Source organism: Carassius carassius, chromosome 5 (assembly GCF_963082965.1).
Source record: "Carassius carassius chromosome 5, fCarCar2.1, whole genome shotgun sequence".
In the NCBI taxonomy this organism is placed as follows: Eukaryota; Metazoa; Chordata; class Actinopteri; order Cypriniformes; family Cyprinidae; genus Carassius; species Carassius carassius.
Window position 1 is genome coordinate 16,326,827 of NC_081759.1, and position 22,037 is coordinate 16,348,863.

Sequence of the window (22,037 nt, forward strand, 5' to 3'; positions counted from 1 at the left end):
AGCCATGCTCCACGTGAAACTTTGACGTTCCGCCCTTTTTCTATCGTGTCTAATGATTTTGGTTAATATGCACAAGGGAGGGAGAGAGCAAGAAGCGCTCGTGTAGTTTGAAGACTGTGAGTGCGCGCGCAGCCGGGGCTCTCTCTCGTACGTGCCCTGTCACTGTCACTCACCGATCAAATAAGGCTTTGACAGCCGCCAAAAAAAAGATCAATGCAGAAAAACCCCTGGATTGGTTATATAACGTTGGACAGAATGTTGATCCGGCCATCGCGTATATTCAGCGCACATAAGGTAAACGTTTTGCAAACGTTTTTTAGAGAAATAAAAACAGGTCGACGAATCGATGTGCATATTTTGCGTCGACGTACTTTTTGCGTAGACATCATCGATGACCTCGACGTGTTGTCCCAGCCCTAGTCCTTGTTTCACAAAATATACAGATTAGCTATAAACACGAAAACATAAGGGTTTCGTTTTCAGATTTCCCCACTCTGTGACCCGGTTTAAAAAAAATAGCATTTTCAGACTCCCAAAACACTGATATGATACTAACTTTTTGCGTATAGAGCTAAATGTGTCTCCGTGTGGACGGGCCCTATGACTAGTTTAATTTATCACCTGAAGCTGAAACCCTAGTTCAATTAGCCAATAACTACATGAAAAAAACTAAAACTGAGGTTTCCATTATCATCTTAATTAAAAGTAATTTCAAAATAATGTTTTTGCATTACTATCAAATTGCTATTAAATCTAGTGAGTACTGTATATCAGAAAGTTAGTGGAGCAAAACAAATCACTTGCACATATTCCTTTCAACACTTTCTGTTCGGTCACAGCAAGACTTTTTCTGATCATACATACATACTCAGTGGAGCGACATTTGTAAAAAATCCCTGTGTTTAATAGTCTAGTTTAAATCGCCACAACTTTTAAAGCCATGATATTGTGTCACTTCCTGTAGTACTCAAGCTCCACCCCTCCTGCTCTTCTTCTGCTCTGTGCCATGATTCACTATTACCAAAGTGAGATCTCTCTATTTGTTTTCTAATTTTTCCCAACTCTTTCCAATAGCCCATGTTTACTCAAATACTTTCAAGCTTTCTGAAGCACATTTGTTTTTAATTCAGAAATGAAAATAGTAGTAGTAGTATATTTTTATATAATGCCATGTCAGCATTTAAGGCTATTTTCATGGCAAAAACGATAAAAAAACACAAGTATAACAAATACAATGAAAACAAGTTACATTACACATGATTTTTACATTAACATATGATAAAAATTATAAAGAAATTCTGCCCAAATTAAATGAACAATAAAGCGCATTTGTGAGTGAACTCTTCTTCTGCAGTGTCTGGCTCACTGGGGTGTACAGGTTAGTACAGTACAGGTTTCTATCTACTCAGCAGGCTGAGGCATGTCAGACACACTAAAGAGCGGGTATTTAATTAAATGGGCCAAAATTACCACATGGAACTGCTCATACATGACTCATCCTTTCTCATCCTCTAGGCTACTGTAGGGCCCTATGATTTCCGCAATGCAGTAAACGCGGACGGAATCGCGGAATCCAGTCATAAACACGGAATTTAGGGGCCGTTTACACCTGGCCACTTCATGCGTTTTCTCAGATCGGATAGCTATCCGATCGTGAAAAGACCAGGTGTAAATGCCCTCCGAAACGCATTTGAGACGGATTTGAATCCGATCGCTCAAACCACTTCAGGAGGTGGTCTGGGCCGCATTCCAGACAAAACTAGACAAGTGTAAATGCATCTGGTTGTTAAAACCATGTAAATTGTACTCCTCCCCAAAATGCTAACAAAATAAACGTGTGAGGGCGTGTTATAGGCTATATGTAATGTTATAGCCAGATATGACGACGCTACTGGAACACGCACCACCAGATGAGAAGCTGAGCATATATTCATTAAACCAACGTGCAAGCTATCGCAAATCAAAGTAAAAGTAAGTCGCGAACGCTTAACACACAATCTTCATCATTAATAGTAGAGAAACGAAATGATCTTACCAGTGCTGTTGCCGCTTTCTCTTATTGCGGTCTTTGATTTTGAAATTTTAGCTGATGATCAATAAAATGCAGCTCATATCTGTTGCTTTCGGTGACGTGCACTCCATTAAATCTGCATATAGCGCGGGAATTGAAGATCGGATTTAAATCCGTTTCAGGTGAAAATGGAACCGTTTTGATAAATCAGATAGCTATCCGATCTGAGAAAACGCATGAAGTGGCCAGGTGTAAACAGCCCCTTACAGTTTAACGTGGAAAGTCACGGAATTTGTCAAATTTAGAATTAGTTAATCAAAAGTAGGTCATTGCACTTACATCAAATCGCGATATGGACTAATATCTGTAAATATTAAGCTGGAAAAGTCTATTTAAATATGAATCCTGCATGTTCTGCGTGTCTGTGTTAATGAATGGTGCCGAAGCGTGTCTTCGTCTATTACACATACAGAAGCGCGCGTGATTTCAGCGTCTTTCCTCTCACTAAATGAGGACATAAACACATGAACAACATCTCCAGAACTGCATTGAGAGTCACTTCATGAGCATTTGACCGTTTGATTTGAGTAAAACTAGCCTCATATATCACATCATAGACTGTAGTATCACATACACAGAACTGCAAAGGTAAACCCGTCAAAATAGCCAAAATGTAATTGTAAAATTGCCAGAAATCTATTACTATTGTTCAGCAGAATGTACATAGCCTACTACTACTACTACTACTACTAAAATGAAACGAACATAATTTTTTAAGGAATAATCACACAACATTTCTTCCATGTTTTATTTTTAATAGTAAATCCCCTTTGTTTACCAAAAAATAAAGTTTGCTTAATTTTAAATAATCAAAAGATAAATTGAATGAATGTTTTATGCCGTCATTTGATAACCAGAAAAATGTAAATACACAGAATTTCTGAAGGGAAAAAACATTTCACATAAGGCTATTTTAATAATTCTTTTTAACTAATTAAGTTGTTTTTATGCATTGAAATAATTACACATGCTAAAACACAGAATTAGGTAACAATAAAACATATGGTGAAGAAAAAAGTTAAACGTTTCATAGGGCCCTAAACATGTAATATTTGGCATATTTGTTTTTGCAGTAGTTTTTGGGGGGTTATTTTTCCTGTAAAGATAGAGATCGTATATTGAGATATAGCAAAATATATCAAGATATATTTTTTGCTCCATATCGCCCAGCCCTAACATACTATTTTCATATTTTTCCTCAAACCAGTTCAGTACAAGCCCCACAGACGATTCGAAAGATTTCACTTGTCATGATTTTAACAGTGCTTATTGCCTACTGCGTGATTGAGTTGACCAATAAAACAAGCTGTGGGGTGGTGATTCAACTTAACTGGTTTCGGAAAACAAAAAATACAAAGAAGTAGAAAGTATGCAGTGTACACTAGTATTCAATTCTGAACACAGTGGACGGTAGGTCCAATTCATGATAATGGCATAGTTAATGTTTCTGATTGACTACTGTAATAATAAAGCAATAATAATGTTTAAAACAACATTTGAAAAAACATAAATGGCTATCATCTTTGAACAAATGAGATTCCTTGCCATCAAAACTGCAATTAAAAGCTTGAATAAAAGAAGACTAGAAAACATCTGATTCTGAGAAAGAAAATTGAGAGAGAGAGAGAGAGAGAGAGAGAGAGAGAGAGAGGATCTCATGTTATTTAAGAGATCACCATTATGGCATTATTCGATCTATTTTTCAAGAATTTTTCAATCTCTCACAGACAAACACAAAAACGCGCACACACATTTTCTGTGCAGCCAATGAGAGTGGCACATAAAATGCTGACTAGAGCTGCCGACCATCAGCTGACCAAACAAAGCAAAGCCTGCCTTCCATCAACAAAACCAGCCTAGCTGGGAAAAGCTTGGCAGCTGGCCCTGCTCCATACATAATCTCCATTCTCTGCTGATTTACATCTATAAAACTAGAAAAAGACTGAACCCTACATAGAATGAATCAGATTCATATCAAATAGGCCCCATGTCATTTACAACTGGTTGGTTGTAAATCATTACATGAATGTGAGTCTAAAAATGTTTCGTCAGACACTATGTACCAGCAGATGTGCAAGATTTGTGTCAATGTAACTTTATATGAGTGAGCATCTGTCATCGTAGCAGGATGTACCTGATGGTATCTTTCCCACAATCCTGTGTCATGTGCTGAGGGTCTGATCTTTCAGAATCATAGCAAAGCATGGCTCCCCTCCAACCAATTGTCCAAAATGTTGTATTGGTGACAACTAATCCAATAAAGATCACGACAGACAGCCAAGAGTTAAAATGCTGGGTCAGATTCAGGTTTGTGAAGATCATGTTCCTGCAGGTCTTGTACAGGACCTTCATCTGACAAGACTTTTGCTTTATTGTTAACAAAAAGTCATTTGCAAGTACAATATGCCTGGTAAGATTTCATAATCAGTTAGTTTTAGTTTCAATCAACATATGCATTTTTTTTCTGCCATTATCATTTCTACCAGTTATCACTATTATATTTGTAAAAGTGTTCCAATCTATTTCAAGTATTCTCAAATTAATTTTCGAAAATTTAAATTAAAAATTAAAAATAAAACTTTAAAATGTTAAATTATTATTTTATAAATAGTTTTTCCTGCTTTGATCTAATGTTAAGCTGAATGCTTAAAAAACAAAGTATATGAGGTTTAAATGTGCCAATATATGCAAATAATTAGTTACTTTACCTGTAAACACTGTTGTTTAGTTAAAACCTGTTATAAGTTTATAAAACATGTTATATGACGTTATACAGTACATCAGTGTAAGAATTTCCTAATACATTCACATCAACATAGACCAAGGAATTTGTGAACAAACACTTCAGCTTGTTCTGTTGTTAGACTTGTTCTCCAATAAAAGATATTTAAAGTGAAGTCTAAAGAACATGTTTGTATCTTAATGGGAAAAAAATTACACCATATCGTTGTGCTAAACAACAAGTAAGCGTGCTATTCTCTCTTTAACTAAACCTGTTTGTTAATGGCTGCATTGAGGTGGCCTGTGCTTCACTGCTTTTTTAATAATGAAATACGGTGGGCTGCGGTGTTTAGAGTACTTGTAGGTTGACACTTCTAACTTGATTAATGTAGGAATTTTATTGGCCTGTTCAGACCAGAGGTTATTTATAAATGAATTAATGCATTATAGAGCTTCCCAGAAAGAGCATTTTAACCAGCCTCAATACTTTAAAAACCTAAACATCCATCTTGGACTTCTTTTACATGGTTAAAGTACTGCTAATAATTAATAATAAAAAAGTAATGATTTTTAAAGACATAAAATCATTTAAAAGTATATGGATACCGATTTACATACAGAAATGAATAAATTATTGATTAAATAAAATTCTAAAAATAAAAGTTACAGCAACTAACTGTAATTATTAACAAAAAGAATGGCAGTTATCATCATAAATAAATGGTGGCCGGCAGCTCTGTCAGGAAGAGCTTGTGGCCTGGCCCAGTTGCCAGACATTGTTAATTAGTGATGTCACCACTTCCCGAGAGGGCCTCGGGGTAAAAAAAAAAATAAAAATATAAAGACCCAAAATGCCACCCGATCAGCGAAATGCTGTGACAAAGAGCAAGCTGTATGGTACAGCCTTCGTTCAGTGCTATGATACTTACATGATATGTTACAAGCTAAATGAATCCACTACTACAAATAAGAACACAGACAGTTTTGGTGTCCGTTTAGTGAATTTTAGTGGACATTTCAGAAAACATTACAGTCCTTGAGGGTTATGAGGACTCAAGATGAGCTATGCAATGACTTATAGTTAGTTGATGTTACAGTACAGACAACAATATTATGCATACACAGCAAAAACAAGTTTTTATTAGTGATCGACCGATATGTTTTTTTTTTTTTTTTTTAGTGTCGATGTAGATGTTGATGCCGATACCAATTTTTTTTCCATCATAATTTTTTTAAACCAGGTCCCAGAGTGGATAAATCTGAAAATGCGGTCTTTGCGTTTTCATGTGGACGGCCATCCGTAAATTTTCTGAAACTATGATGTCATCACCCCATGTGTCGACCCTAGTCAGACACCGCTACATCACATAAGAGCAACAACAACAATGGTTTGTATACAGGGGGGCAGGGTTTCATATTTTATTGAAGCACCCCTGGGCGCCACCATTGGCTAGCAGACCCCCACCTGCTGTTAGCATTCCATTTACTCCCATTCATTTTGGCGTCACTTTGACAGCGAATAACTTTACATCTGAGGCTTTTAAAGACTCCATTTGTCCATTAATTATTTATAAAGAAATACGAAAATGTATAAAAGGCCCCATTACCTTGCATCTTATGTTATGGGCCCAAAGAAGCAGTTTTTGTAAAAATAGGCTAACGATTGTGTCATAACCTGCGACTCTCTGTCGCGCAGTAGAGAAATTACCGTGTGGACAGGAGGAGAAGCTCGCAGGCAATCTTTTACTGTCTATGAGGCTATCGAGGGGACGTGGAGGCATGAAGTCAAGGGAGAAGCCCATAGAGAGTCCATAAAAGCAACGGGACAAAATTGTTCAACAACGTCTGCAAGATTCGGTGGGTGATTCAGATTTCTCTTGGCACAGCTATTAGAAGACTTACAATTGTCAGACAGGTTGCTCACGTGACATCTACGTCATCAAGCTCAGTTTGAGTCTGCGCAGTACGCTCGACCCCCAGGAAGTGTGTGCTAATCGACTTCACTTGTCTCCGTTGAATCCAGTGGGGTCGCTGTGTCCATTTCTTTTACTGTCTATGTTTGTATACAGCACACAAGGTTTATGCGCACGCGTCAAGTCTTCTTCATTTTTTGTGTATCGCTGCGGCAAAATTACAGTGACACATACTGATCTGGCATTTATACTACATCGTCTTCAGTCGGTTTCACTGGTTTTGTGTGGACGCAGATATTTCTTTATACGACGCCATGTGGATGGTTTTTTTTTTTCCCTTTTATGATGAGTCATTTCTTCTTTCATTTGTTCTAGATCATCAGACATGACGCTATGGGGTCTGAACCTAGTTTCTTTATTAGGTGATTTACAAAAGAAATCCACCTATTTAGTCATCAAGGCCACAGCCTTAAGTTTCGGACACAGCCCTTGAGTTACTATGAAAAAATAGATTCATATCTTGAGTTTCTTTCTCACACCTGCACTATTTAAAAAAAACATAAAACACTTTTGTGCAGCTTTGAAATTAAAGTGGTGACGTACAAAAGATTTCCAGGAGAAAAGGCTTCTGACTCACTTGCTAGTGCCAGACAGACAGTCATTCAGACAAATGACGAGAGCTGAGTGGAGCTTTGCTTTGGTGAGGCAACTTCAGAGAAGAGACTGGAGAAAGCAGTATACAATTTAATACAAGAGCAGCCTGAAGAATAATTCTCCACCAAAAATGCCAACATGCTCTCTGAACTCACTGCCAAACCTCTAGCTTCCCAGTGGAGGAAATCACTATATCACTGCAGCAAATGAATGCCATGATGACATCTAAGACACTGTCTATCCATCAAGTAGGTTTAGTCATATATTATGAATATACACACCAACACCACCATTTATATTCTTTTAAGGTGTGTTACTGACCCAGATTTACACTTTGACTGAAGTTCAAACCAAAATAATTGGAATTCAAACTTGTCTTATTAATTTATGCCATAAATAATTTTTATTTACAAATATATTATGCCCACCAAGACCACATTCATTAGTGCAAAAATACAGTTAACTACTGTAGTAATATTGTGAAATATTTTGTAAAGCTGAATTTTTGTGCAGCCTTTACTCCAGACTTCATTCTTTGGATCATCACTAAAAACATTATGGCACATCATGATTTTGTTTGTGTCATCACATGGCGGTTTGGAGCAAAAATATGTAGGTAGTCTAAATAAACTTGCAATGGTACATTTATTGCTAAATATGCTCAGGTCACAACAATTGTTTTCTCTAGTTCACAGTAAGTCGGCCTGATTCACTCAAGTCATTTACATCAGCAACGCATTTGCAGTTTCTATTAAGGCTACTGACCAAATGGCAGGTAATTTTATTTCCAAATCTTTCATAATAATACAAATCTGAATCAATTTATGAAACTTAAATTACTTTTTTATTGTAAAAACTATAAACTGATTATTTGGGGGAAAATGACTGTTTGCAACCACACCACACCGTTTTAGTAGGAGTTTAAAGGACTCCATTATTGAATTTCTGTGCAGCCAGTTTAATGTATAAAACTACCGCAAATATGCACAGATAAAATACAAAGGTTCAGTAGCAATGTACATAAATACAGATTACCATAAGAAACTTTACACATGAAACACTGATGCTCATCCGAAACTTTCCTTTTCAAAATAAATAGGTCTCAAATAACACAAACAAATGTCCATCTGATAATCACTGACAGCAGACGGTGACGTCCACCTGGGAGCGGGTGGCCTGTTATTGCCTTTGAAGGAGATAACCTGTCTTTCCTGATCACTATCACAGAACATCACCTTAAAAAACCAGCTATTGGTTTGAATGCTCCGATTCTGACACTAAACTGAGAGAGCTTCAGCCCTGCTGCAAACCTCTTATGTATTCACGCAGTTTGCATGAAGAATATAATAAAAAAAGAGTGGGTGTGAAAACCAAGTGTCACCACATGCATTAAGGCACAACTCTGCACACAGATGACAACACATTAGCTTACCCAGCATGCTTCTGTGTCTTGTTCTTTGAAATGTGTGCGCCTGATTGAGTAATACAGGTAACAACTCAAGAGGTGGAAAACCACAACAAGAGAGTCTGACATCAATGCCAGCTGTGCTCTTAAGAGCAGCATGAGCAGAACACAGCGAGATACCTGGAGTGACCGCACATCTGAAGCGCTTCCTGTCACAAGCTGTGTGCTCACAGGTGTGCGCAGTCAACACACACCAGTCAGTCCTCCGGCTTCTGAGTGACTAATGCATCGCCAAAACACAAATCACAGTCACACAAAACCAGCGACCTTCAAAGTGTGTCTGCTTAGAAAAATATTCACATACACTGAGTTTATCTGAAAGACAAACAAGTACCGGTACATTTGTGCTGCAAGGTCATAAGGTCACCTGTCAGTTTTCTTATCAATCCGACTAATTTGTTGGAAACAGGTTTGACTGTACATATTAGCTACACATAAAAGACCAGACAGAATGACTTGAAATAAAAATGCATCACACTTACGATCATTTTACCCATCATGCTCTTTAAGATTCAGCTTTTAATTAGTTTGTGTTCTGTTATATGGGGATATTTAATTAGATTTTCTACTCACCTATTTCAACAGGTGCCTAACTTTAATTATGTAAACAGCACCGGTACTATGGTACAGTAATACCAAATTATTAATACAATAACAAACTTATAAAATTGTACGTACACTGTACTAAAACCCTTGTAGTACCATATAGTACATTTCTGAAAATATTTGAGCTCTTAAAGACAACACCTTTATAAAAAATAAAAAAGTACTATGACAGCTGTACCATGGTGAAGCATGGTAATACTATGGTATTTTGATATATGATAGCGAATGACAATTATTCATAGGCTATTCCAAAGGTTTTACTTAGTATCCCAAGAATACCATGGTATTACTATGGTTCATGTCCAACCATCAATTGTCAATTGTATAACATATATTTTGTTTAAGGGTGGCAGATTTATCTCAAACATACAGTGTTTTGGATATATATATAAATAGGGGCATAAACCTAAGACAGGTCACTATCATTATCATAAACACAACCATGTAAATATGATATGTCATCGTTTACCTCTCAGCAAGCGTGGACTGTGTGCCGCTCATTGGGCTTTCCTTTCTTGATTTTCTTCAGCTCTTATCCAATTAGCATTTTACCATGGTAAAACAAATTTGTAACCCTAACACAAAACAACAACAGCGGGTGGGGTGGCACTTTTCAATTTTGACAGTTCCGTCTTGATGTGAATGGTAAAGTCTCCTCTTGAACAGAACAGAACAGAAACAGACAAGCTTATGTTTGATATCCCCACGGTTTGTCTGCGTTGGTCTCAGTAGTCTGTGTCATTTGACTGTAGCGCTACACAACACAAGAGTTAGCAAAGGAAATCGCTGCTAAACGCAAACACATAGATGATCAATGGAGAAAAACTCTTTCTGTTGTCTGAGACGCTTCATCATTTTCCCAGCCAAAATGCCACCACACAGACCGACAGGCTTCCCCCTCGCCTCTGTCTGGATACAGTCGCCTTTGTCAATCCCCAAAGCACAGCTGGAAGTAAAGCAAGAGAAACAATCCTCTGTTAATGTGTTGCCTTACGAATGAAGGAGACTGTCCGGCTGCATTTCGCGTCAGTCCAAAAGCTCTTCACAAAAAGCTCTACTTTGTAAATCGCGACTGTTTTCTATCATTCCCCTCACTGAAATACTTCCAACTCGGCATTCCTAAACTCAACCTAATCTCAAACGCGGGATTTTCACTGCTGCATAAAACGTCAGTTTGCATTACAGACCACACCATCAATTGAACTGGTAGTGCCAAAGTTAGTCTGGGAACTAAATATACATCCTTTTTAGGCCCCTTACACGCCGAATGGACTTTTTCCTCCAGAAGAATGTATCCTGGCCACTCCAAATGTGTGAAAATCTGGGGGAATTCTCTCAACGGATGGATAAAAGCATCCGCTTAGTTCAACCTTTCATTGTAATTCCTTCCCTACCTAGTTCAACTTCTAGAATTCCCATATTTTTCACCGCAAAATCGGGTGAAAACTTTACAAATCGTTTGATGTTTGCTCTAGGGGCAGCGGGGCATAACGTTAGTTCCCAGTTCAGGAATTCTGCTCAAAACAGCTTCGTTTCAAAGAGGCAATAAAATACAATCCAAACTTGACGGATGTTCAACACATATTTTCCTCTCGCCAACGGAATCCCTCTGTCCTTGGAATAATTTGTTTGGAAACTTTGGTTTAGTCGGGTCCTTCCCTTCTTGTCTCCATGTTTTCCGAAATTCAGTAGTTTTTAGCCGTTCTTTTTCCAACAACAAAATCCCTACACCAAGGATCCCGTCTCTATACAAGCGCAGCTAAAGGAAACAAAGACATGCGTCCGTCTGGCGTTGTACGAAGATTAAAAACGATTAAGAAGAAATCACAAAAATCCTGATAATTCCCGAGTTTCAGTGAAATCACATCCCGGATTCCTACGCCTGCGACGCTTCACCACTTTTTGGCGTATCCTTCCGCAAACAGTACTATCGCCTCCCAAGTGTACTGGTAAAGTGTAATGGGTAAAGTACTGACAACTAGTAGGCAGTCAATTAGGAGCATTATTCACTCACTCATTAGCCAGAATTTGCAATGAGTAAACAAAATCATTATGTTAAAGATATATTCTGATGAAGAAGCAGATCAATATTTAAATATCACTTGATAAGATCAAATTAGGAGAAACTACGAAAAAAAGAAATACAGAAAACAAACATATTCTGGAATGAAAGACAGACTGATACAATAAAGCTTTGATTTATTTGTCAATAGTTATTAGAATGAGCATATTTAAATCTTTTGCGCCACCTAGCGGTTAATTCCTACCGGTGCTTCCGCAGTGCCAAACCACCTATAAAAACGATCAGTGTTCAGAAGAGTTCAAAGCATGGGTGAAAATCATATTTTCAGTGTTTGTGAACCCACCAACATTTAGCAATAATCCATAATTAAAATGAATTATGTCGACAGAGATAATTAAAGAGGTATTCATTTCACAATAAAACATATAGCTGATATTGTACTGTACTGTATATATAGGCTACTGTAAAAATACTTGCAGATGTGAGATGATAAATCCGTCACAAGTTGTAGGCCCAGAGAATATTTTGACAAAATATTTCTTGTGTAGCACATTTTTTAATAATCAGACAAACAAATAAGCAGGTCATTAAAAACAAAACCTTTCATCTGAATCCACAAATTTATCTTTTTTGTTTGTACAAAAAAGGCTTTATTCATATGGACTCATGCAACATACTGTCTAAAAGATCTGCATGGCACCACATTCTTCTTTAAAGTTTTCTAACAGAAGCTTTTGCTTTAAGTAAACGTAGCCTACACATTTGGAAGAACTCATTTGGAGCAGCATTGTATTTAGTTTGCAAATATCACTGAAGCTACTTTCTGTCTGCTGAGGAAAGACTGCTGTCTTCTGCAGCAACAGATAATTTCATTATATAAGGACACCTACCATTGACAGGTTCAGTAGCATTACAAGATCTGCACCATGAGTGTAATGCCACTGTACTGCTCTGTTCTCTGTTCTGCACTTTCGTGTCAATGTGTACTTGTGTTTTTGAGCACTTTGGTTTGGTGTGCATCACATGATTCATAAATATACACATTTTTGTTTTCCAGTTTTCAGGCCTTTAGAGTCATGAAAATGTATAAAATATTAACGTCATGGAAATGAGTGGAAATTGGAAAAGTCATTGAAAATTAACAATATCTTAATATTTCATAGAAAAGTCATGAAATGTAATACAATCTTAATAAATTGTAAAAATAAATATTAAAATTAAAGTTTTAATATGTAACGCGAAAGTTCTGAAAATGTATAAAATCTTAATATGTTATGTAAATGTTTTTGAAAATGAATAAAACTTTAATATGTTTTGGAAAAAGTCGTGGAAAATGAATAATATCTTAATTTGTTTTGGATAAATTTGTGAAAGTCAATAAAATCTTAATATGCAGTGGAAATAAATAATATATTAAGCCTGAAATGCTGTGGAAATTGATTATGACAAACTTTGTTGAGTAATTAATAAAATTTGAGAAAGTCAGGAATGGTAGAAGTCGCTATATTGGATTTCTATTTTTTCAGGGTTTTTTTTTGATGTTTCACCTTTTGTATATATATGTGTGTGTGTGTGTGTGTGTGTGTGTGTGTGTGTGTGTGTGTGTATGTGTGTGTGTACATCATGCCACTTTTCCCAGTCCTAATGCACAGAAAGGCCTATTTCACTTTAACAGCATGTCCATTAGCTTCATCCAGCTTGTGTTCCTTCCATCGTCTGTATTTGGTGCGAGTTTTCTTGCAGGCAAAACGTGCAATGTCTATCATGAAGATCCAGGAGAGAGTGTAAATAGCCACCCCACCAACTTTCACTATAAGCAATGGCTTCGGAGAGGCTAATTCACAATAAAGCAGTCTACTCCCCACACCAATCCTCACAGAGGCAAACAGAAGAATGAAGAGCAGGTCCACCACATCTCCGGCTAAACTGTCATAGCGCCCCATGCGCTTGAGGAACCAGCGGGCCTGCAGGAGTGGGTTGGTGATCTCGCTGCCGAAGAGAACAGCGCAGGTCTCGATGCCCGACTCGCCCAGCCCTAGTGCCAGCACCAACCCGAGGATGCTCATCGTGTGGTGGGCCAGCATCACCGGACCCTCAGTGTGGAAATACACACACCAAGCCATGTCAAAGAGGAAGTAACCTAAACTGAGAACAAGAGCCAGGATCTGGAGATATGTGTTTTCAGTGCCTGGAAACAAGAGGAAGAGAGTTCAAAAATCACATCCAATTAATTCTTGATGAATTATTTACATTCTCCTTACAAAGCCCTTACCTTAAAAAGAAATACTGGTAACCCTCTTGAAATTTCTAAACTTGTTTCAATAAACAGGACCCTATATTTTGTGTTAAAAATCAGTCTTGAATGACTTGAAGCAGCAATACCTGCGTCTAATCGTATTGCTTGCTTGGGGATGTGTAAATAATAGTTATTTATATATTGTTTTTATATTTAGATTAACTTTTTATATTTTTTATAATTTTGTGAGGAAAATTTGTGATACATTTTTGTAAGAATTTATGTGACAATTATTTTTTTTTATAATAATAATAATAAATATAGTATTACCATTTGTACAAATAAACTGTTTTTGTGCATTTCATTAAATTTATTTTGTCTGGACTTAAAGTGAAAATGCAGGATAAAAAAAATAAGAAGAATTTTGATTTTATTATACCTGGTTGCTGAGTTATTAGCTAAAAGGGAAAATATGCATATTATAGCACCACCTTGTGACCGATTTTCACAAAATTCAGTACACATTTTAGTTTTATGGTGGTATATGAATATATCAATTCATATACCACTGTAAAATTGCTGAATAAAGTTGTTCTCTTTGCACACAAAAAGTATTCTCGTAGCTTCGTAACATTACAATTGAAGCACTGATGTCTCATGGACTATTTTATCTGAATCACCCACCGAAACTTGCAGAGACATTGAGCGTGAACAGGAGCACATTTTGGTAAGTATTCAGATTAATTATCTCCCTTGACTTCATGCCTCCACGTCCCCTCGATAGCCTCATAGACAGTAAAAGATTGCCTGCGAGCTTCTCCTCCTGTCCATACGGTAATTCCTCTACTGCGCGACAGAGAGTCGCAGGTTATGACACAATCGTTAGCCTATTTGTTTACCAAAACTACTTCTACGGGCCCATAACGTAAGATACAAGGTAATGGAGCCTTTTATATATTTTCGTATTTCTTTAGAAATAATTAATGGACAAATGGAGTCTTTAAATGCCTCAGGGTCGACACATGGGGGTGATGACATCATTTTCGTGTTTCTTTAGAAATAATTAATGGACAAATGGAGTCTTTAAACACCTCAGATGTAAAGTTATTCGCTGTCAAAGTGACGCCAAAATGAATGGGAGTCAATGGAATGCTAACAGCAGGTGGGGGTCTGCTAGCCATTGGCGGCGCCCAGGGGTGATTCAAAAAAATATGAAACCCTGTTCCCCTGGAACGACATGACTTTCATTTTTGGGTGAAATATCCCTTTAAGTGGTTTTTCATTTGTAGCTCCCCCTATTGGCAGACTTTTATAAACTTCTTGTGGATCCACAGAATGTCCAGTTGTCTATGTGTGTCAAGTTTTGTTAAGCTTGGACAATTACATGCAGCAGATATAGGTCAACTCGTAAAAATGGGTATTGCTTTGCCAATTAATTAACTTACTGTATATCTTTGCAATGCTTCACCAAATCAAAATTCTTTCTTTCAAAAATAACTTACTGTCATGAGTGTCTGGAGATGATATCTGATGATATAAGTTTCATGTAAATCAAACAAATGGCATATTTTGTAGGGCCTGGATCAAGGATTCATATGAAAAAAAGATTTAAGGCCTTTTTTCTCCAGAATTATGGACATATTTGAAAAACGTATGATTACAGTGCTGCTCAGTGTCAGGTTTCTTTCTCTCTCTTTTTTGGCCATATAACTAACAGTGGCTGCAACAAATTGCATATTTTTATGCAGTGTGGGCCTCTGAATAAAACTGAAAACCGTATTGTTTTATCACAGTATATGAAGCATTATCAAACATGCCAACAAATGTATTACTTGGGATGAACCCCTTGAGATGCATTATCTCGTTTTCAGTGTGATACTCAACAAATAAGGTTGAGTACACTTTTTTACTGTTTTGTTTGAAAGTTTCAGTAAAATGTTACATTTTTAAATAAAATGTTTTGTTTTTCTAAATATTTTTACATATGTCAGATGGTTACAACTTTACCTGGAAAATGACTCTTTTTGTCCGCTTGCATTATTGACAAACTATTTTCCTGTTGACACTGTAAAGCTGCTTTGACACAATCAGTATTGTATAAAGCGTTACATTAATAAAGGTGACTTGACTAAACCCTTCCAGGACAACTTACCTGGGTGTGTGAAAGGCCATGGCTCAGCAATGAAGCTAATGTAGGCAGTCACACAGACGATCAGGATGCCGTGGATCAAAGTTACCAGCCTGCAGTTCCACTCACAATCTCTTTCCCTGTTCCAGTGACACAGCAGCACATACAGAAAGAGCCAGCCAATCAGACTGCAGCTCGTCTCCACAATCATCAAAGGCATCTCTGCACTGAAAGACGAAATATTATTAAGACATTCACAGTTGTGCAGAAAATATTTCAATTTTCTGTCTGCATCAGGGTTAAAGTTAAAATAAAACTGAAATCATAAAATAAAATAATGATATGATATGACAGACACAATCACAGTGTAAAACTACAATGCTTCTGATCGCTCACTTCCTCTTCTCTACCGGCCTCAAGCGGCTTGAGCTTCTTATGAGATTAGACTCTTCAGACCCAATATACCCCCGGCTAAATTCCACACTAAACAATGGGGTGATTTGATCTAATATTTAAGCTTCTTTCTTCTTCTTCTTCTTCTGAGCTAAAATTTCAACACTAACTCCTCCTAGCTTTAAAGGTACAACCACCAAACTTGTGTCAGACCTTAAGAGTAGTCTGACTTGGTGTGCTATATCTTTTCTAGGATGCTAACAACATGTTAGCCATGCAAGAAGCATGTTACCAACATGCTAATCATGTTTATACATGGTACCAACATACTAATCATGTTAGAAACATGCTAATCATGCTAGAAACATCCCACCAACATGCTATCAACACTAATCATGCTAAAACATGCTAGATGCTAATCATGCAAGTAACATGCTAATCATGTTAGAAACACGTTAGCAACATGGAAACATGTGAATCATGTTAAAACATGCTATCTACATGTTAAATCATGTTATCAACATCTATCTAAACTTTCAAACTTCAACCTTTAAAACTGCTTCAAATGTTCAGGCAAGGTTTTAGTCAACCACAAAGTTTGTTCTCAAACTCTATCTAATACTTCAAGGTAAAGAAAAAAACCTTTATTTTCAGAGTCTAAGTCAACTTATTTTTTTTTTTAATTTATCTTTTAAAGCAAGCATGTTTTTTGGTACCTCAATGACCGACTTAAAGACCACAATCAGAACAGATGTTCCCAGCATCCTCCCTCTATGGGCTACCCTTGAAGAGTGTCCTGAGGATGGGGGGCGGCCAGGTACCTGAGCCCCAGCATTAACCCACACAGCTTAGCTATAATCTGGGACAGAGCAAGGTTATTACCTCCCAACAAAGACCTGGAAGAAATAACTTGTAATTTTCAATCTTTTAAACATATATTTTGGTTGTATAATGTAAATAAAAACATCTAGATGCTGTCACTTTTCAAGTTCATTCAAGAAGATCCAATGGTTTATAATGATTGATAAAGCAATACGTGTGCATTAAAGGTAGTTTTTTCAGACATGTGTTCTGCCCTCATAAATGAACACTTATTATGCTCAGTGTTCAGAGAGATACATACTACAATTTTCACTCACGATTGTAAACAGAAAGATTGTTCCCTGCTGCTCTCATATACAACAAATTTAATATTAAACATGGTGAAATAATAACCCTAACATTTTTAAAGACATAAATCATATTAACTGCCAATTTGCCATGTTCTTAGGTATTTTGCATTGGCTTTTCTAAAATTCAAGACTGTCATTTGGTCTAACTGAATATATTGTTCTTAATTACTGTTATTTTGACTTTAATTCTGTATAGTGCTGAATAAGAAAGAAATAGACCACACACATAATTTTTATAATGACATGGTAAACCTGAACCACTTGTTTCTAAAAGTAACGTCTGAAAAATATCACCAAAATCATGAAACATATTTAACCCAAGGCAAATATTAAATGCAGTCTATCTATCTATCTATCTATCTATCTATCTATCTATCTATCTATCTATCTATCTATCTATCTATCTATCTATCTATCTATCTATCTATCTTTTACGGTCAAAACGAAATAGACAGTAAAAAATAACAGCAATGAGAAACAAAATAAAAAAAAGAGAAGAAAAACCATTTTTGACAAGTTTTAAGAATTAAGTCAGTAAAAACTGGAGGAGAATTACGAACAGATTTTAAAGTTTTCAATTAGACAACTTAATCAGTGGTCACACACACACACACACACACACACACACACACACACACACAAACAAAAAAGTTAAAAACAGTTTAAAAAGTAGGCTACTAGGTGACCCACATGCATGAACGTCTCACTGAGTTCAAGTCGATAATGTGTGAGTCCTGTTTGTACAAATAAAGCCTGATCCAAGAGTGGCATGTCCACCAGGGTGGCACGGGGAGCAGCTGCCACCCTAAAAATGAGCTTTGCCACCCCAGTTGCCACCCCAAAGCAGCGTATGGGATTGAAGTGCATTGAGAGCTGAACAGCGTAATTTTGACTGAAGATCAGAGTGCTCCATTTCCGCTCAGTCACTAGCACAATTAATGCTGTGACTAGCCATTCTGAACTAGTTCTGGATTGTAGCTACTGCACGCACACACATACAGACACTAACGGATCACCCACACACAATGAAACTGAAATATTGTCAACGCTGCCCTGTGATTTGTCAATAAAATGCTTAGAAACAGAAAAGTTATAGTGAAAATTAATTTTTATTTTGAAGTAATCAAATATTACCTTTGCCTTCACCTAAAATTCAGATTCAGATTGAGATTCATTCTTTATTGTCCTCAGGACAATACTGACTGTACACACTGTACCCGGAGCTGTAGTACACATAATACAGACTTACTTTCCACCGAATACAAATGATATACACATATTTCCACCAAATACTAATGTACTACACACATTTACTCCAGAAACAAAAACTGTGCACATAATACACACATCCTGCACTAAATATACAGGAGCACACTCACGTATATTATCCGCAGGCAATAGCAGCAACAAAACAATATTGATTTAAAATTATTTTAAATTACATACTTCACAGTTTCTGTGAATTTAACACTCTAATGGCCGAGGGTACAAATTTTACCCTTATTTGTGGGATACCTGTTTATATCTACTAAAACATGAATTAAGAGGATGGCTAGAGTTTTTTATTATAGTATTTGTTTCACTTAAAGTTAGTGTTTAAAAATCTTTACAAATAATCAAAATGAATGAATTTATGTAAACAAAATAGAAAATTTTTCAATCAGCAATACATCAGAATTTAACGTCAAAATAATGACTGTTGTTGATCAGAATTTACATACAGGCCTACATTTCGATCGAACCCATTATTCTGATCAGTGGGGTACACAGGGGCGGGGGAGGGGGTCTCGAACCCCTGTGAGGTCCAACGTTAAAGTGCACTCGCGGCCCGGTCTTTTCCCGGTCCGCGATTTCTGCCGAGGGTAGGATATTAATATTTTTGGTTGTGGACGATAAAAGTGTCTCCACTATCTGCTTTTGAAGAAATATCGTTGTATTATGCACATCCTATCAGCTGCTGTTCTGGCGCCACGGAATTAATATGTATGCGATATACATTAACATCAGTGTTAACTCAGCGGTAAAGTTACTCTCACGGGACACTGCACTTATTCACAAAATATATATACGTATATATATATATTTTGCATCTGCTTTAAAGCCTTACTGGTTATTTAAATGTGTGCTTTTATGATGTACGGTAAGTGCGGCATGAAAACGAAAAAGCCCTTCAAACTGTACTGAACTGTTATGTTTTGTGCTAATACTGTCAAAACACACAAGGTTTATGTATAGACTTAGTTGGATATGTCTAAAATGAAAGTAAACAACTGAAAGAAACAGATGTACGTCTGTGTATTAGATGCGCGCAGGTCTTAAAGGGACAGTATGTTACATACTGCCGTGTGAATTCAAGGGATAGTTCACCCTTAAACTTAATTTCTGTCATTTTTATTCAGTCACATGTTGTTTTTATCATGACTCAGAGACAGGATGCAATTGCAAGGCGGTTTAATGACAAGATATAAAAATGGTCAGACAAACAGACAACAAAGATGCTGAAACCACAGGGGGAGAGTGGCGACGATCACAAACTCACATGGTTTGTGACACAGGGACATCGGTGGACAACAGTGAAGATCCTAGGTGATCCAGTGCTTATCTCCCGGTGAAGTGCTCGTGATTCCAGTGCAAGGAACAAGAAGACTCGACGAAGAACAACGGGGGGAATCCACGATCCAAGACAGCCAGGAGAACAGAACGGAACACAGGGAAGAACCACAACAATCTTACAACATGAGACACCAGTTACTGCACTTAAATAGACACACACACACAATGGGACACAGGTGGTGCTGTTAATCAGTAGTGAATAGGGACCATGCCCACAGACCTACACCTGCACACTAAACAAGCCGAGAGAGAGACAGCGAATTCATGAACCGTGACAGTACCCCTTCCCCTAGGACGCCTCCTGGCATTCCCCGACAGACTTACCTGTCGATTGTAATCATCGATCAGGGAGTGATCCAGAATGTCCCTAGCAGGAACCAAACTTCTGTCCTCTGGACCGTAACCCTCCCAGTCCACCAAGTATTGGAATCCGCATCCCGTCCTTCTCGAATCCAGAAAACTGTTAACTGAATAAGTGGGTTCCCCATAATAAGTGAATGAAACACAGGTTTTATTTTAGAAACTTGGAAGCCGGGATGAATTCTCCTGTACGCAGGAGGAAGTTTGAGGCGGACTGCCACCGGACTAATGATTTTGGTGACAGTAAACGGGCCAATAAATTTAGGAGCCAACTTGTTAGATACGGATCGGAGAGTAATGTTCTTAGTAGAAAGCCAAACTTTTTGACCAACGACGTATACAGGAGACTTTGACCGGTGGCGATCGGCCTTGGCCTTGGTGTGCACCCCCACCTGGAGCAGAGTCTCACGGGCTCTTCTCCAGGTGTGACGGCACCTCTGGATGAAGGCGAGAGCGGAGGGGACCGCGACTTCGGATTCCATACTGGGAAAAACTGGTGGCTGGTAACCTAAGCTACATTCAAATGGAGAAAGCCTGTGGATGATACTGGTAACGAATTGTGGGCATACTCCACCATCAAGAGTTGTTGACTACAAGAGGAAGGATTTTTGGAAACCAAATGTCGCAACACTCTCTCCAAATCCTGGTTGGCTCTCTCACTTTGTCCATTGCTTTGGGTATGAAACCTTGAAGATAAACTGACATTCGCCCCCAGTAATTTACAAAATTCTTGACACAAATTGGGGACCCCTGTCAGAAACCACGTCTGTCGGGAGGCCATGTAAATGAAAGACGTGATCTACAACAGTTACCGCTGTCTCCTTGGCGGAGGGTAATTTAGGCAATGGAATAAAATGAGCCGTCTTCAAGAACCGGTCCACGATGGTCAAAATGACCGTCTTGCCCTGGGAAGGCGGCAGGGCGGTAATAAAATCTAGAGGGATGTGGGACCACGGTCTTGAAGGGACTGATAGCGGTTGAAGTAACCCATCTGGAGGTCGGTTGGAAGTCCTACACCTTGGAAGTAGCAAAAAGGTGGTGCTACTAACCCCTGCATGACATGCTATACTGGAACAATGGCCCAACTGAATGACGTCGGACCGATACCCCTCTGGCACAAATAACCAATTCGGTGGGCAGTCGGGCGGAGGTGTTACCCCTTCTAAGGCCGTCATGACCTTCGATTTGACCTCCCACCTGAGAGTGGAGACAATAAGAGTCTCAGGTAAAATACACTCGGGAGTAGACAGGCATTCGGAACAACCAAAAATATGAGATAAAGAGTCGGGTTTAATGTTTTTGGAACCCGGGTGGTACAAAAGGGAAAAGTCAAAAAGACAGGAAAAAAGTGCCCACCTAGAGTTGAGTCTTTTGGCGGTTCTAATATATTCTAAGTTCTTGTGATCAGTCCATACAGTAAAAGGTACCCCTGAGCCTTCTAACCAATGTCGCCATTCCTCCAGCGCTAACTTGACTGCCAACAACTCTCTGTTACCAATGTCATAGTTATGTTCGGCAGGCGATAAACGATGAGAAGAAAAACGTGCAGGGATGCATCTTGTCATCTGTGGAAGAATGTTGGGAAAGTACTGCTCCTACCCCCACCTCTGATGCGTCGACCTTCACCACGAACTGACGAGATGGATCAGGGGCAACGAGGATGGGAGCCGAAACCAAGCGAC

General features: G+C 38.0%; 1 protein-coding gene and 1 pseudogene across 1 annotated transcript; both read right to left on the bottom strand.

The window, feature by feature from the left end:
• Positions 1–11,351, bottom strand: part of LOC132140860 (rho guanine nucleotide exchange factor 12-like) — a 99,046-nt pseudogene extending 87,695 nt beyond the window's left edge.
• A 1,704-nt stretch (positions 11,352–13,055) lies between these two features.
• Positions 13,056–16,213, bottom strand: LOC132140314 (TLC domain-containing protein 5-like). Its single transcript, XM_059549105.1, has 2 exons — positions 15,842–16,213; positions 13,056–13,641 (listed from the first exon to the last, which is right to left on the bottom strand). Exons 1-2 carry the CDS (start codon positions 16,035–16,037, stop codon positions 13,112–13,114), a joined length of 726 nt encoding a protein of 241 aa, XP_059405088.1. The 5' UTR covers positions 16,038–16,213; the 3' UTR covers positions 13,056–13,111.
• Between the last annotated feature and the right edge of the window lie 5,824 nt (positions 16,214–22,037).